The sequence below is a fragment of the Danaus plexippus genome, chromosome 10 (assembly GCF_018135715.1).
Source record: "Danaus plexippus chromosome 10, MEX_DaPlex, whole genome shotgun sequence".
NCBI classification, from domain to species: domain Eukaryota; kingdom Metazoa; phylum Arthropoda; class Insecta; order Lepidoptera; family Nymphalidae; genus Danaus; species Danaus plexippus.
This window is the reverse complement of record NC_083543.1, coordinates 3,301,541-3,318,310: the sequence shown is the minus strand read 5'-3', so window position 1 is coordinate 3,318,310 and position 16,770 is coordinate 3,301,541. Positions and strand designations below refer to the sequence as shown.

Sequence of the window (16,770 nt, the reverse complement as noted above, 5' to 3'; positions counted from 1 at the left end):
ATAAATAAATATATCCTTTGTAAGTAAACATACTAAGTAAAAATAAATTGTTATAATAAGTAATTTTAATAAATAAATATTAGCTACCGAGCTAACAGTATTGGAGCATCATGTGTTTGCTATAAACAAAATGGGCTACTCGACTCATTTTGAGCACAGAGTCTCTTGAGTAAGTTAATTAATTATTTTGTTTAATTTTTTTTCGTTTTGATTAATCTTCTGAACGCCATTGAATAAATTATAATTAGCTGATTAGTGATTTATTAGAAACTATTTAGGGAAAATTAAAGTTGTAATACTAAGCTTTGTGCGGGTGATGAGTTTTTAAATAAATGAAATACGATCATACATCAGAATCTAAGTTTGTAGACGCACTTGCATCCTCAGACCTATTTAATGGAATTTCGGTAACGATGACCTCTCGATGGGTGGTTAGGATATAAGTATATAAGGTGGGTAAATGTGGTTTGTAAAGCAGGTGACACCTTTATTACTGAGCGGGTTGAAAGTTTTGCAGAGGTGGACAGTCTGGAACCCTTTTAATCTACTCTAGCGGCGGGTAGCGCTACTTGTACTCAGGGTATCGTTTCCTAATACCAAAACCCAAGACTGACTGAAGTCCCCCTCGTTTCATAGTGGCGGGCAATTCAAATCACATGTCGTGATATAGTTGTTGTACGTCAATACTAGGACTGTAAGTAGATTTGATTTTGCTAATATTTGTTACCTCGTCTGTTCAACGATGATTCTTGAGATCCACTTTGAGATTATGATGATATAGAAATTTTTTATTAAGCGTGATATAAGTAATAGTAATATACATTGATCTAGTGACTACTTCATATCAATATTATTAATTCACATACATATATTTTGTGTAAATTAATAGACAATTAACGCATTTTATCTTTATTGTCATCAATTATTAATTCTTTTTTCTTTATTTTCAATTTTATTTTTTATATTAATAATAATACACATGGCCCTAAAATGTAATGCATTTAATTTTTTTTATTTAGGAAAATGAAACAGAATTTTATTATCAGCTATTTATTGTTAAAGTATACATAATCATAATTTAACATAATATCATTTTCGTATTTACATTCTTATTTTATAAAAATACATAAAATATTTTTGGATACATTTTATTTGTATTTAGGTAAATGTGAAAATGGCAGTAAACTGAAAAAAAATAATTGTCACTTTGATAAAGTAATCAAGTTTATTCATTTAGCTGAAATAAGTAGAAATTAGAATTTAACCAACCTAATTTAACCTCTATGACTATTGATTACTTATGAGCCATTATACACTTAAATCTAAATCAGTACCTACTTATAATAAGCATCTCAAGTTAGCTACTTATGGCAGGATAAAGTTATTCTGTAAAATAAATAGTTTTTGTATATTTTGTACATTCATACAGAAATGTCATTCTCATCTTATAGAATCACGTATTGAGCCCTAAGTTGTTTGAACAATGACTTACGATTTTTATAAATTCACTGGCTTCTTTATAAAGATTTAATTTGATAATTTAAAATAAATGTTTTTAAAATATTAGTCAATTACTTCTTTACTAAATGTAAAACTTTCGACTAACATAACTTTATAATTCTCTTGTATATAAGCCTCTTTGTGAGTTTGTTATTTCTACTTTTTACATCTTACAAATATGTTTATTTAAGAGGTCTCGTGTGTCTACGGCTGTCAAATTGTAATCTATTGTTAGATATTGGGATCCCATGGTTAAGAGATAATACTTTAGTGACGATGTTTAGGTCTTCATGTGCTCTTGGATGCAAACTTGTTTGTGATAAAAGCTGTTTTAATTCACTATCTGAACCAAATTGATTTATCGGAAAGAAGCGATGCGAAAACCCGTGGTCAAAATTATTAAAATTAACACCTAAATTTCCAACGCCGCTTTCGTGTCTGAATACTCGGTTGTGTTGTGGGGGGTTAGGCTGTAAAAAATTTCCGATTCCTTGAGGGAGATGATTTTCTTGTAATGGAAACTGATCTGATTGCTGCTTGCGTAAATGCAAAAGGAAATCGACAGCTTCTTTGTTTGGCAGCTGTTGCTGGCCTGCAAGATTGTTTGGATTATCCAGTACTACACTTGGATGTATTGATACGTGGGATTTCTGTGGTCTTAGGCCATTATTAACAATTGGGTTTTGTGGAATGTGCTTGTGAGTGGGAAAATTACTGTTCAGTCTGGATACCTTCTGTTGTTCAGCAACAAGTTGTTGCCTTTTAAGTTGTTCTTGTTCAAATAACGACTGTTGTCTTTGTGCTTCCTTTTGTTGTAAAAGAATTTGTTGATTTCTTAACAATTCTTCTTGCTGTCTTTGTTGAAACTGGAGGAATCTAAGCTGTTCTTCAAGAAGCCTTTGTTTTTCCTCTAACTGTTTCTGTAAGGTTAGATGTTGGCTTATAAAATCATTGGAAGGTGCATTAAGGAAACTACTGGGCGTTGGTTTTGGTGGCAATAGTTCGGGAAGCAAAATATTGGTTGGCAGATTGGCTGCTTGAGGGATTCCGTTATTAGTTTGTTGATAAATGGGAATAACTCTTTTTGGAATACCATTAGCGTCTTGTTGCACAGTAAAAGCGGCAACTAACGGAGCTTGGAATACTTGAACGTCTTTTTTATCAACATCCTCTATGTTTTCGCCATCTTCATTATGCGTAGGTTTAGGAGTTGTTGTTGTTGTAGTAGTAGTTGTAGTACTAGTTGTTGTCATGCTGGAGATCGTTTTGGGTCTGTACACAGGTTGATTGATTTTTTCACCGTTTGCAATACTTTTTTTAGGATTACTTTGGATACTTCTTACTTGTTGTACGTTAATACCAGATTCCTTTGCCTGAAATATTTCACTGAAAGGGGTTTGTGTAGGTAGAGTTGCTGTTGCCGTCACGTGATTCTCGACATTACCTACAGTTGAGCTTATTATAGATATGTTATTATCGATGTATGTGGGGCTTGTGTTTGATGAGTTAGCAAAGGCTGACTGTCCATTTACTAAGAAAGAATGAATTTGAATGCTCTCTTTATTTGCCTGGGTTACGGAAAGGTCATCCTCAGCAGTTAATCTATCAGTATTCGTATTGGATGTACCGTCTGTAGTTTCAAAATCTGTGACGTTATTACCTTCTTCTAGGTCACTGAGAGCCTTCAGTAAAGCTTTCCTGATATAAGGATCCAAGCGAACTGAAGGCGTCGGGTCTACAGTATTTACTTTGTCATAATAATCATCATTTCTAGTCGTTTCTTGAGCGTTGTTGAAGTATATTAAACTGATTAATATAACCGCCGCAGCCTGCAACAATAAGTAAAATACAAATAAGTAAAATAAATTCATTTACTTAATGTAAAATATGAATATATACTTAATTGATAAATAGATATTGTCTTACTCTCAGTTAATATTAGTTATTAAAAATAAATATATCGATCTAACATATTATTAACAAAAAATAGTCATAACTTCCGTAAATAATGATTCTGCAATTATACAATGCTTTCAGGTTACGACTTTGTGGAACGTTTTTAAAATTGTTTGTGTAATGTAGAACAATAACAACTTCTTGTAAGACAATTACATAATAAATATCATCTTCCTCTGTGTAAAAAATTGTAAGTAGATAATCGTCTAACTAACTATGTACCGTATACATAAAATATCTGTACTTTTATTGTAAATACGTCGTTATATATAGATATATTAAGATCGTGATTGAATTAAAGATCATCTTGAAAGGTGGTTTTCTTCAAGTCTATCAATAATAAGTTCGTGAACGGAACTTCCCTATATAATCTTAAAGAAATTAACAAAAAAATGAAAGTAATTAAAAAGCGTTCACGATAAAGATATCACGTAATAATTTCTTTTACCACTCTTATAAACATGGAAACTTGACAAAACATTGTTATTAGTAAAATATTCAGGACTGCTAAATTCTTTTACACCACGGAATTTTATAAACGTTTAATAAAATTTTTACGTTTTCAAGTTAAAAAAATAATTGTCATCTGTTTATCAGACAAGAGCAATGAATTGTATTTTATATTATGTACCTACTATTATTTTTAATAGTGTTCCAAACATTTTTTGTTTTGATAAAAAGATGTTAGATTATTAAAATAATAAACACGGGATTTTTTCTTTGGACCAATGAATACTTGGTAAAGGTATACAATTTCAGTAAGCTTTAAAAAAATACTTTTATCTTTAATTACATAAGAAGAAACCGAAATCGAGGATGAATAATAAGCCACCAGGAGACCATATAATTATGTGGGTACCTGTAATTTAACATAATGTTATGCAAGATCATAGTCGTGCATGAGACTTGTCTCAATTAAAGAAATATGCCTTAAAGCATTCCGATGTTTGACCCTTTGAATAACAATGATCGCCGCGCTATGATTTATAATCTTTATCTATGATTGCACGTCATATAATCAAGAACATTTACCACTCACAATATGTAATAAAATTGCTAGAGCTTTCTATACGAAAGAAATACGCATGTAGAATTTACGTATAATGACTTCTTACTTAAATTAAATTGATATATATTATTAAAATTATGAAAAAGCATGTTTTCTACTGACAAAAAATTTAAAAAGGAACAGTTGGATAAAGGTATCCATTTTATTAGCTGACGTATTTCTGTAAGGCACCTTAATATACAAAACTTTCACATAACCTAAGGATTCAATAAACTAATACCATTTATTTTCTCCAACCATAATAAAGGACAGAACGATAAATTATAAGATGAATTCATTAAATCAATACAAATACCTGTTCACATAATAATTTAAACTACTATTATACTCATGTAAGCTATTGACAGTTTCGTGGGTGGTTTGTAAGACCATACATGATGTCACTTATACATACAATGGCGTGGATTATACAAGAGTATTGTCAACAGATGGATTTCACTTTCAAAGGTGAACATATTTTTTGTCAAATAAGTTTCATACTCATGTTACGAGCCCATCGATTGTTATGCATAGCGATATTAATATATTCCCAAATGCCAAATCGATTTTCAAGATCGTCCCAAACTTGACGAGTAATGTTGTGTTACTAACAATTGTAGAATATATAAGTATACTCCCTAAGTACTCACTCACTCACTCGAAAAAAGGAACAAATTCAAATCTGTTAATAATGTAGGTACCGTAGGGATTTCCGCAGAGTAGGTATAAGGTAAGCACCATAAAAAAGTACAACTTTATTACTCAAAAACACACCAAACATTCGAGGATCAAAATTGTATTAAATTAAAGAAGGATGTACGATATTAGATAATATTTGTTATGTGCCTTACAGTTGGCAAAGAAATTTGCGTTGCTCGAATCTTTCTCACTTTTCGTCATTTTCGAAAAAAAAATCTGTTCTAAATACAAAATGTTTTTTTTTACTGACAATAAATACAAAAGTTACGCTTAAACAAACAGAAGTAAACATATTGACAGTGTTAATTTACTTTTAATTCCATTTTTGCATTGTAAATAGTCATAATCGTATTAATTGTAAATACAAACTACGGTTTAATAAAATGTATCTGTTGTCGTAAGGGCAGTCTTTGCCGCAAGCGTAATTTGACAGCTCTCATAACTACAATGAAATGTTATTCAAATGAGATGAAGCCTTTTTTCACGCATCAGGTTTGATATGTTAATGTTTCGTATTGTATGTAACAAAAGGCCTTTAATTAAGCGGGATGAGATGTCAAACATAAATAACAAGTGTTGCTTAAAAACAATTAGGACGAACCCTAGTATGAACTTGTATCGTCTTTTAACAACGATAATTCAAATTATTACTTTCATCAATAAAATATTTATGTTTGTTATAAGAATACAGACATGCTCAAATAATATAATCACTAATTAATAAAGATACCAACGAATCCGAGACCTTGGTTCAGTTTTTTACAAAAATAAGCGATGAAAGCGAAACACAATAAAGCTAATATATTTTAAACTGAGAATTTGGCGCAAATGAATGATTGACAAATTGTCAGACATCTGAAAATGATCAAACTATGAATCAAGTTTTGTACTTAAATAATAAAGGTATATATATTTCAATTATGCATTACTTCTAGAAATAAATACATTTCCTTGAGGATACAAAGTATCAATGCTAATATGGTTAGAATATAGCAATCACGATTAACATCACAAGTAAATACAATGGCCGCTTCGCAATGAGATTTCAAATCTTTGGGTACACTTGTTAAGCATATCAAATCATAATGAGAATTTTCTTAGAGTTACCCAATTTATGCATTCTGGTTAGAAATCAGAAAACGGCCTTAAAGATGCTTAACATCGCGATATTATTGTTATTTCAGAAATAAGATCAGTTGAGCATTCACCATACAGATTGAGCAATCAAAGTTGGTACATTATTTTATTTTAACTATTTAATTATTTACCTTAAAACAATATTCTATGAGTATTTGAATGTAACCGATGTGTATATTTCGACATTATGTTATATGCCCTTACGTTATTTTAAGGTTGTAATGGATTTATAGTGTAAGTAAAGGCTTACTACGCAGTAAGCAAATATTGAAACAAGTAAAAGTAAGCGTAGGTTTACCCTTACTGGTACTGCATTGGTGCTAATAAGTAACGTAAGTTTTGAAAAATGAATTTGAGGTACACCTGTGGCTATATTTTTAATGATTTTAAAACCAATAATATTAAACATTTTGATTTTCTTACGAATGATAGCTAAGTTTCGCGGGTATTCATTCAAATAAAACGGGCAGTTCCAACAATCAATGTATTTCATTAATTTACAAAGTTTATTTAGGTTCTTGGGACACAACATTACCACAACGTGTTGTGTTTTAAATTTTAAGCAATACATTTCCGACATTTTTAATAACGTGTGGACCCTTATAAATATGATTCTTCATAAGAAACGTATGTTAAACTCCTAAAAGTATAATTAACTAAGAAAAATTATAAAAATAAATTTAATAAATGACTTTTCATTGAGTAAAACTTGCAGGCTGTACACAAATTTATTTAGAAAAAATGAATATTAAAACGGGAGATTCAAATCTGTTTTCATTGCTCTGTAATTTATGTTTTTATAATTGCAAACTTAATTTTGTAATTAAGCTGTCAACTGCTGATAATATCATTATGAGCAGAAATTATGGATTTTAACATACAATTTAAAAGAAAACGTATATTTTGTGTTATTTATAATTTCGGTTGAATATTTGATATTAGAAAGGCGAATGCAATAACTTTCACGTAAACATTTCTGCTTTACGGTAAGTTAAGATATAATGATCATAACATGGACTGTATGTACAACAATTTAATAGACTTATAGCAATCTTTATATTTATTTTTATAGTATAATATATTACTATATACAAATTCTGAGCATTGTATATAAGCGTTCTTATTTCAAATAATCCTTTTGATTTGTAAAAAAAAAAAAACGTTCAAAAATTCGCAAATATTATCTTTCAGTCGTATATTATTAAAACTCATAAGTATTTGTAACAGGAAAATATATACATATATTATAAAGTGGTAACTCAAAAAAATTATTAAATCTTAAAAAAAATATATATAATAAATTGTTTATGTAAAAATAACAAATATATTTGAATATGTGCAACGTCGAAAATCTGATAAATTAAGACAGTAAAAGACATTGCAAAATATTATGATGACGTGATTAGAATTTCTATTCAGTGATTCGCAAAATAGCGGATGGATCGAGTCTGTTTAAGATGGTGATAACCTTTTAAAGTTACAGAATAACAGCACTCCTTCCTTCCTATTCTTAAATTCCTGTTTAACTTCACTCTGAAAAAAAAAATATTACTAAAATATTTGAAATAAAAGATTATTTAGTAATTTTAATCTAAATAGTTCAGCAATAGTTCCACGAACAAAGACGAGATTCAGCTTATGGTTTGCAGAGAGATGCATTGAAATTTTGTTTCAAAGTTATTTTAATACCGCTATCAGTAACTGACGGGTGAGTGAAAAGCTCGATTATAAAACTGTACCGTTAAAAGTAATTAAATGTTTATTAAGTACCCACAGATAATTAATATGAGTCTCAAGTCTCTTAATTTTTATATTGATATAAAATTTTTATATTCCATAGTACTTATCACTTAAATTTACAATCCATTAAACACATAACTGACACTATTTAAGTAATTATTGTTATTATGTAAAGGTTATTATTGGCAATTTTAAGGACAATCTTTGATTATAACACTTTATTGTCTCCGCTTTTGATGTGGCCTTTTTAATTTCACCTAAAAACAAATTATTGTTACTCAACTTAGTCTAAAAATATTTGTGTTTCTGTGACGGAAAAGTCATTAATACCACTTATTAGGTATAGTTTTTTGGTTAAAATATAAAAAAATAATAATTAATTACATATTTTACGACTTACATACAAACATTTTATGTCTATGTTATGAAAGTGTTTTATTTATTTATTGATATTATTTTTATTTGTAAAATTAATAATTCCAATCCTTATTAGAGTTAAGTTTAGAGCTCCGACTCTATCAAAGCCATAATTTTAATTATTATTTACTAAATGTATGAATTCCTTAACATTCATTTTATTAAGATTCTTATAAATATTACGTCAAACATATTTCGCTTAGGAAATAACGTTTCTGAAATTTTTGACGATGCTTTCTTAATGTTTTCGGTATTGGGTGTTTCTAATCGTGAATAGTTCTCAAGTCAAATTTGGTAAAACCGTGAGATATATTTTGGAAAAAGTAAAGAAACTTTCACCGTCTCACGCTGTCATGTAATTGGGCGGTAATGTACAATTATAGTTATGAATACTTTATATCCAACATCCACTGAGTGTTCAATGTATAAAGTAGATTAAAAAAATAAAAAAATTAATGACAAACCAGCAATGTATGTGATACAATGAAAAAGTGACATCTTTATTAAAAAACGTCACATCTTACACAACATCCAGACAACACGATATGCAAATTAAACGCTATGCTAAAGATATAAAGGTTTAAATTAATTTGGATGTTTCTTGTAAATATTTAGAGAGCATAGGTCACACGTGGTACTGGTCCGTTACATAACTGACAAGTCATCTAACAGAAATTTTTAAGTAAGTTTCGCAACAGCAGGATATATTAATTCAATTCCTATGTTAATCTGATGGCTTACGAGAATCCAATGGATGTCAATGGACGCTATAAAAATAAATAAATCACATTAACACCAGCTTGTGTGAAATATAACTGCTTTGAACTCTTTATAAATGTAATTATGTAAGAATATTGGTTTTTATTTTATCTAAGTTTGAAATTGATATCAAAATTATATACACATTAAATGTATGGAGATGGAAATTTTTTTCCCAACAATTTTATAATTTCCGTCTCCATAATTTTCATCTCAAATTCGATAATAACAATAACAAAATTATAGAAAAATCTGTTCAGAATAATTACGTGATATCCTGGACTATTTTTGGTTCAGTAAATTTTCATATACCTACCTAAAGTTAAATTTTTCATCGTAATTTTTTAAAATAAATATTATCTTTAAGAAAATTTTAACGCTAACATTTATATATTAATTAATCGGAGTAAGTTTAGACAAATTTTGGTGTACGTATATAATTTTTTTTTTTATAAAAATATTTATTTTTTAAAAAGCTCCTTTATGCGATATATGAACCAAATATTTTTACCGGTAATAAATATCATTTAAGTGATTGATACAGAAGTTTCTCCAAAATTTAAACGAGCATTAACTCAGTTTACCACACGCCGTAACTAAGTCAGCGATAAATTTGATTGTTTTACATAAAAACCTTCTTAATATTCATTAAAATTGTGATTGTGTAACTTAACAGATGTCACATGTGATGCACTAGGAAGTATTTGGTTTAACTTATTTATACTAACCGTGTCATGCGGTTTTAATTAAGAAATATATATAGATAATAGGCTGTATGCTACATTTATGTATTCATTACTTTATTATTAAGTTTTGCTCAAAATTAATTCCATAGTTTTCGGAGAAAGGAATACAAACATCTTCATATGGATTCAATGACCTTTGCAGACATTTCTATGATCTGTAATACTTTTTTTATTCATATTTCCAAAGAAATTTACGATTTATAAATGACACTACAAAAATATATATTAATAAAATGAAATGTTAATCTTTTAATATTTTTTTAATAAAACAATTGATTATTATTGATGTAGGATCAAATTTTTATATTTTTAGAAAACAAATATTAGCTCATCCATACATTTTAGTGATAAAAAACTTATAAAGAATTATTAAAGTTAGTACGTATCCTTCACAAAGGGTATTTAATTAATACTATTGTTTGTTTATTTAAAAAAAATGGTAAATCCTAACAACTGAGAATCTGCGACTATTTATTTAAAAAAAACGAACAAAAACCGTATGTCAAAGAGTAATATAGAAGAAGAAGAAATATAGGCAAGAATTCAACTTCAACTTTATCTTAAATATATAGATAATCGTTGCATTGTACTTCGTTAAAAATTTTAAAACACTGTAATTTCATTCACTTATTCTTTATCACTTAAGATTGAACGTAAATAATTGTTACGTTTAAACTTATTGCAATACTTTTATGCAACTGTAATTTATTACAAATTTACATGAGAGGAAAGCGTTGCGTAACTGTATATAAAAGAAATTGAAGTTACCATAGCATATAAGGTGCATAACGCAGTCACCAGACGTATATTTTCCTAAACGCAATGAGAATCCTTAATGTCCGTATCCAACAATTCGCTATAATTGAAGGAGATCGCATCAGGCATGCGAATTACGTCACTGGGGAAAGTGCATTCATGGCATATCAGATGTATTGTATTAAGTAGTAATGCGACAAACATTTAAATCTAACGTATTTAACGTAAAAAAAACGGTTTAAAAAATTAAATTATTACATAAAAATATATTCAAAGGGGATTAAGAACAAAATTATGCACTCATTATTTCTTTCTCCACTAGAAATATGGATGCAATAATATTTTTTTAAATAAAAAGTCGTAAAATAAAAAAAAAATATATGGTTATGAGCGTCTTATAATAAAAAAATCTGTATATTAAACAAACACCGGTACTCACAGGCCGCATCGTGTCTAAAGTGTTACACTCGTTACTTCGATCACAACACTAGTGCTTTCTTCGCTGTTCCAACGAACACTGTCCTCCCTTGCTTCAGACAGCTTCGTACTGTGTTTTGATACAAGAAACTTGTTTACAGACGACATGCAGACGATTGTTTCAAAATAATGCACTCGATTACTATTTTATGCAGGTTCAAGTGACGTTTATACAACCTTATGATAATATTGATAATAATAATCGTTACTTCCTTCCAGTAGACTATTAAATACAGTTGAAATAGCTCGGTTAGTTCAAAATAATATTTTTAATATCAAAATTGCATGATAAATTTATACAAATCGAGTTTTAAATACATCAATCCATAGAATCGTGTAAGCTAATTGACGAGGAAGTAATAACATTTGTCATGCTCAGTAATAAATGATCCGTTATCACTTCATGACCATAATAGAATTTAAAGAATTTTTCTACACGGAGAAAATAATGAAAACATTCATAAAATATACTAAGGAGTGAACACTGGTTTGGCTGCGATAAAAATGACTTACCTAATACACAATCTGTTCAGTTTCTAGTTAGATAATAAAAGACAAACAAATCCACTTATATACATATTATTATTGTATGTAACACAGGTATTAGGTATAAAAAGATTTAAAAACTTAAAAAAGCCACAGAGAACAGTAATATTTTACAAACGTTTGAATTAAGTCCAAGGATTTTGTTTCGAAATTTAAAATTATAAGTATACATATATTATTAACTATATGCTCTATATTTATATTTTTAAATTAATTATGAATAACTGTTTATTGAATAGTGCTAACAAACTACACGGACTGAATACTCAGGTATTATTAAGGATAAATGTGATATGGGATATACAATACAAATCTCTCATTAACAAGTGTTGTAAAACGACATTAAAGAAGTATTAAAATTAATAAATAGTTCAAGAAAATTTACTCTTATACAAAGAACGTTTTATAATTTTATAAACGAAATTTAAACAAGAGAATTCAAAAGAATTATGTTATGAGGAAATAAAAATCAAACGTACGCTTCGTTTAAATTGTACATAGTCTATATAATAACTCAGATATTATTCATATAAAAGGACAGATGTTAAATTGTTTTCAAATCTACAATAACAACCATTGTGTGTGACCATAAGTTTGTTTATATTAAATGTTTATAGTTTAAGAACATATCACCTTAAGGTACTGCCACAAACTGTAACGTCTTAAGTTTAGCTTCATATTAATTTAAAGCCTTTCTCAGTTTGCGCCATAAATCTTTTTAATTAAAATAATTAATTTAAATTAATTCCATATATTATAATATTTCGGAAATTGTTTTCAAACGAGCCTTAAAACTATTGCCCAAGAAAAATATTAAAACGAATGGATTCGTGCATTTATACAAATTACTGTAATTTTGTCACAACAACCATAATATATTACGTCCATATAAAAACAATGTTATTAATCACTCGTCATGAGAGACAATATTTTTTGTAGGCCCACATGTAATACATGTTACGTGAATTAGGCATTTTCAATTCGTCATTTTATCTGACGCATTTCTCTCTCAGGACATGTTTTGAGGTTGGAAATAATCAAACTTTATGAAATTAAGTTACAAGAAGTGAATTAATAATTTATATATTTTTTAAACGAATAATGTCACGATTAATTTTAAACAAAATGTCATTTCTACAGTGATATTTAGCTATCTGTGAATGAAGAAATGTCTGTGGAAGGCGAGCGCCAACCGGTCTTTTTCTAACGACCTTTAACTTTCTTTTCCGACTTTGAAAATAGCAGCGTGAAACCAAATATTTCCCATAAAACATCTGAGTAATAGATAAAGTTGTATAATTGATTAAGTATTTAACAAAATGAGACGGTGATATAACTTCACAGAACTCCGGATCTATCAGACTAGTATTAACATAATTCGTGAGGAAGTTCACACTTTAAATTGCCCATAAACGTGTTTTTGTTTAAACATTTAAGATTGTGTTGACACAGAATAAGCCTAGGCATTTCAAGAGATAATTACGTTGTTAAGGCAATGAGGTAATTACTAACAAGGAAAATATTTGCAAGACACAAGAAAGAAAGTACGTAAGTGAGTAAGAGAAATTACATTATGATAAAGCTACCTTTTAAAAATCTTTAAAATATTGGTTTTAGGTACATATGTATATTAATATATGTATATTAATATATATATCGGAATTAGAAATCTTTAAAAGATATTTATATATTATTTATACCTGACGTGTCTCAAGCTATAATTATAAAAAAAATAAAGGATCTACTTTAATAATTATTATCTAATTTTAAAAGGATTAATTTCACCTTTATTCATAACTTGTTTTACAATGCAAACATGACGTGTGTACAAATGAGAGGTATGATTTGACGTGGAGGTGTCAGTCATTCGACCGAGTGGGTTTAATGAAAAAAATCGATAGTCCGAATCAATTTTTTGCCAATTAATGAAGCATTCAGCTACAAATACACGAAGAATCGATATGGTAGTACAAAAATTGTATTTTTCATATTCATAAATTATCAAACATTTCCATTATAAAAAAAAAATTGTGACCCACCTTCAATTTATAGTGATGTGGTTCGTATAACGTGAAAAATTTTAACAGTTTATGCGAACTAATTCTCACATTTAAACCACATGATATATTTTTACCTCTTTGTTATCAGAATTTCTGGGGCCTTAAGTTAAATTACATCCATGTTTTTAGGCGCGCTGATGGATGCCCGCTGGTTACATAACCGAGTAAGTAACAATGTGTGACACCGCGACAAATTGTCGGAATTAAAAACCGATGCCGCACCTACCAAGATGTTCGTTTTTACTACTTTATGGACGTTTCGTCATGAGGCTTTCTCCCGTCATTTACATATACATACGTACAATTTCTGTTTGTTTAAAAAATTTCTCCGTCAATACACGTGGATATGTTCCTAACCTGTGTGATGTACGGTTATTAATCTTAATATGCATTTTAATTAATCTCCGCTATAAATTCAAACATTAATTATGTTATTAATAATTATTTCAATGCGATCATTTTTATATGAATGGGTTTTAACGATGTTTTTTTTTCTTTCTTTCATAGAAATCTTTTAATTGAACGTATAAAGATGACGTTTATCTTGTCTTTAATTTTGTATAAAATTTCAGCCATGTCTTTTTATGTAGTTGTAGCGTGACGTCATATGTTATACGAAAGACTTGATACACGATAAAATATAAATTTTAATGCATTTAAATTCGTCATACCTTTTCGACATGATGTCCCTGTAGATAAAGTTAATGGCAATATTACTTAACAAGTGTTACCCATACTTATGTTAAAGTATAATGAGGTGATGTTTATTAATTAATCTCCATCTAAGTTTGGGAATGTTTCAAAATGTTCCACATCATTCAATTCATTTATTAAAAAACCCAGTTCTTACGCGTAAGTATATTGCGGCACATTTTAATGAGACTTTGTTGTTTGTTGTCTAATTGGCTTAGTTTTGGATATGAGAATAGCTAATGATACCTCTGATATCGTTACACAAATCATAGCAGTAATTTCAGCGTTCATTACAATCGGGTAAAGAACGTGATTCCGAATTGAGATATAAAATTTTATAAGGAAAATTGTAGAGATACAACGAACATTAAAAATAATGAAGGTAAAATAAGTGTTTTCTTTGTTAGAAGTAAATTTTAACTATGACTGATTTGTTGAAAATATTTTTTACTTTTATCTAACAAATCTTAATGATTCTAAAAAAAAAAGTAAAAATCATTTAAGCATTACATTGTTACGTCCAAAGTCGTGCTGTATTAAAAGTTTCCTAAAACTTTTGAATGACCTTCATTTGTTATTATTATTATTGCATTAATTTGCAAATTGCGCCGAAGATTACACCTCCACATGTATGTCGTTTAAAAATACGGTAATGGCATTACAATTGTAAAAGCCTCAATTACTATGAAAAGGTGTGAAGAAAAGAATTTAATAGCTAAGTCATATTATGTGTGAATCGATTCGATAAAATATAATTTCCGTCCGATAACACAACAGGTCTGGAATAAAAGAAATGAATAAACGACTTGTATTCGAAGAGGTTATATAAGACAGGAAATACAAATAGTATATAATATATTCTGTCTATCACGAGCATTGCATAAATGGAGGAATATTTATATTAAAATAAAAATAGATATTTCTGTGATCAAAGACACGTAAGTGGTGAAATTGAATTTAGGTCAAAATTTAATAATACAATACAAAAAATGAAATGATTTTTCGATTTTTTATTCGATTGTTGTTAATTAAGGTTTGTAAAATACATTTATAGAGTTGTGTTGATTTAAAAGACAATATTAATAGGAATTGTGAGCAACTAGCCAAAAGAACACCTTGGAAACATTCGGACGAAGTCACGGAGTAAATTTCATGAGAATGTAGGATAGTTTTAATATTATTTTATTACTGATTACTAGTGCACATTAAAAATTAATATTCATTTTATACTTTTTTTATTTAATACTTCTCCTCACTGTTTGTGTCTTAATTCAACATTTATCGTGTATATTTATAATTATTAAAATTTTACAAATTACCTTAGGATTGTACATGCTTTAAACTATGTTTATGAACAGTTTAAGAGCTCATGTTTTAGTTTTAAGAGATTAAAACTATGAGAAATTCCGACTCGATTTATAAACATCTTAAGTGGAAATATTCGCTTTAAGTTTACAACTAGATTTCAACAAACTATCCTACAATTAGTTGTATATTCATTGAAATCTTTATATAATACTGATATTCTAAACAACTACGAACAATCTAAAGTGACAAGTTATTCTTGGTAATACCATCGTACATCTTCCTCATAAATGGCCCTGCAAACCTTAAAACATAATATATTTGCTGAATTTAACAAGTTTCTAATCCTCTTAAAATGTTCAATTATATAATAAATAAAAATATATTTTTTTATTGAATGTTTATTAATATCAAGATAATCTAATGAACTTTTAATAAAACTTACAAACTGGAGGAAAAACCTAGTATAAAATATTTTAGAGCGGTCATTTTCAAAGTATTAAATTATTATTTTTTTTAATTATCAGATATAAAATGTTAGATGAGAAATATTGTAATATCTATGCCAACCTGTCTGGCCTTTTAGGTTTATCCGGCATATTTGAAGATTGCCAGTTAATGATCCAGACAAACTTGTATCCGAGATACTTCAACACTTTTACAAATAGTATTAGGAAATTAATATCGTACATTCGTACGCCGTAGAGGGGGAAGCTAGAGGTGTCACAGCTAAATTTCTCTGAAACATACTAAAAGACCTGGGCCTGTCCATAACTAACATCAATTTAATCTTAGAACGTACTTCGAAGGCAGCCCTAGGTTCGTTTCAAATTTAGTTAGGTAAAGAGAGGAGCTTGGACAGTGGAAGGGAGCGTTTAACGCGCCTTAAATAGGAACCCCTTAAGCCTATACCTGGATCGCTAGTCCCAGG

At 28.7% G+C, this 16,770-nt stretch overlaps 1 protein-coding gene across 1 annotated transcript; it reads right to left on the bottom strand.

Annotated features, from left to right (window-relative positions):
* Positions 1 to 1,034: 1,034 nt before the first annotated feature.
* On the bottom strand, positions 1,035 to 11,307 carry LOC116767022 (putative uncharacterized protein DDB_G0271606). The gene is made up of 2 exons (XM_032657168.2): positions 11,198 to 11,307; positions 1,035 to 3,329 (listed from the first exon to the last, which is right to left on the bottom strand). The coding sequence occupies exons 1-2, from the start codon at positions 11,204 to 11,206 to the stop codon at positions 1,683 to 1,685; spliced, it is 1,656 nt and encodes a 551-aa protein (XP_032513059.2). The 5' UTR covers positions 11,207 to 11,307; the 3' UTR covers positions 1,035 to 1,682.
* Between the last annotated feature and the right edge of the window lie 5,463 nt (positions 11,308 to 16,770).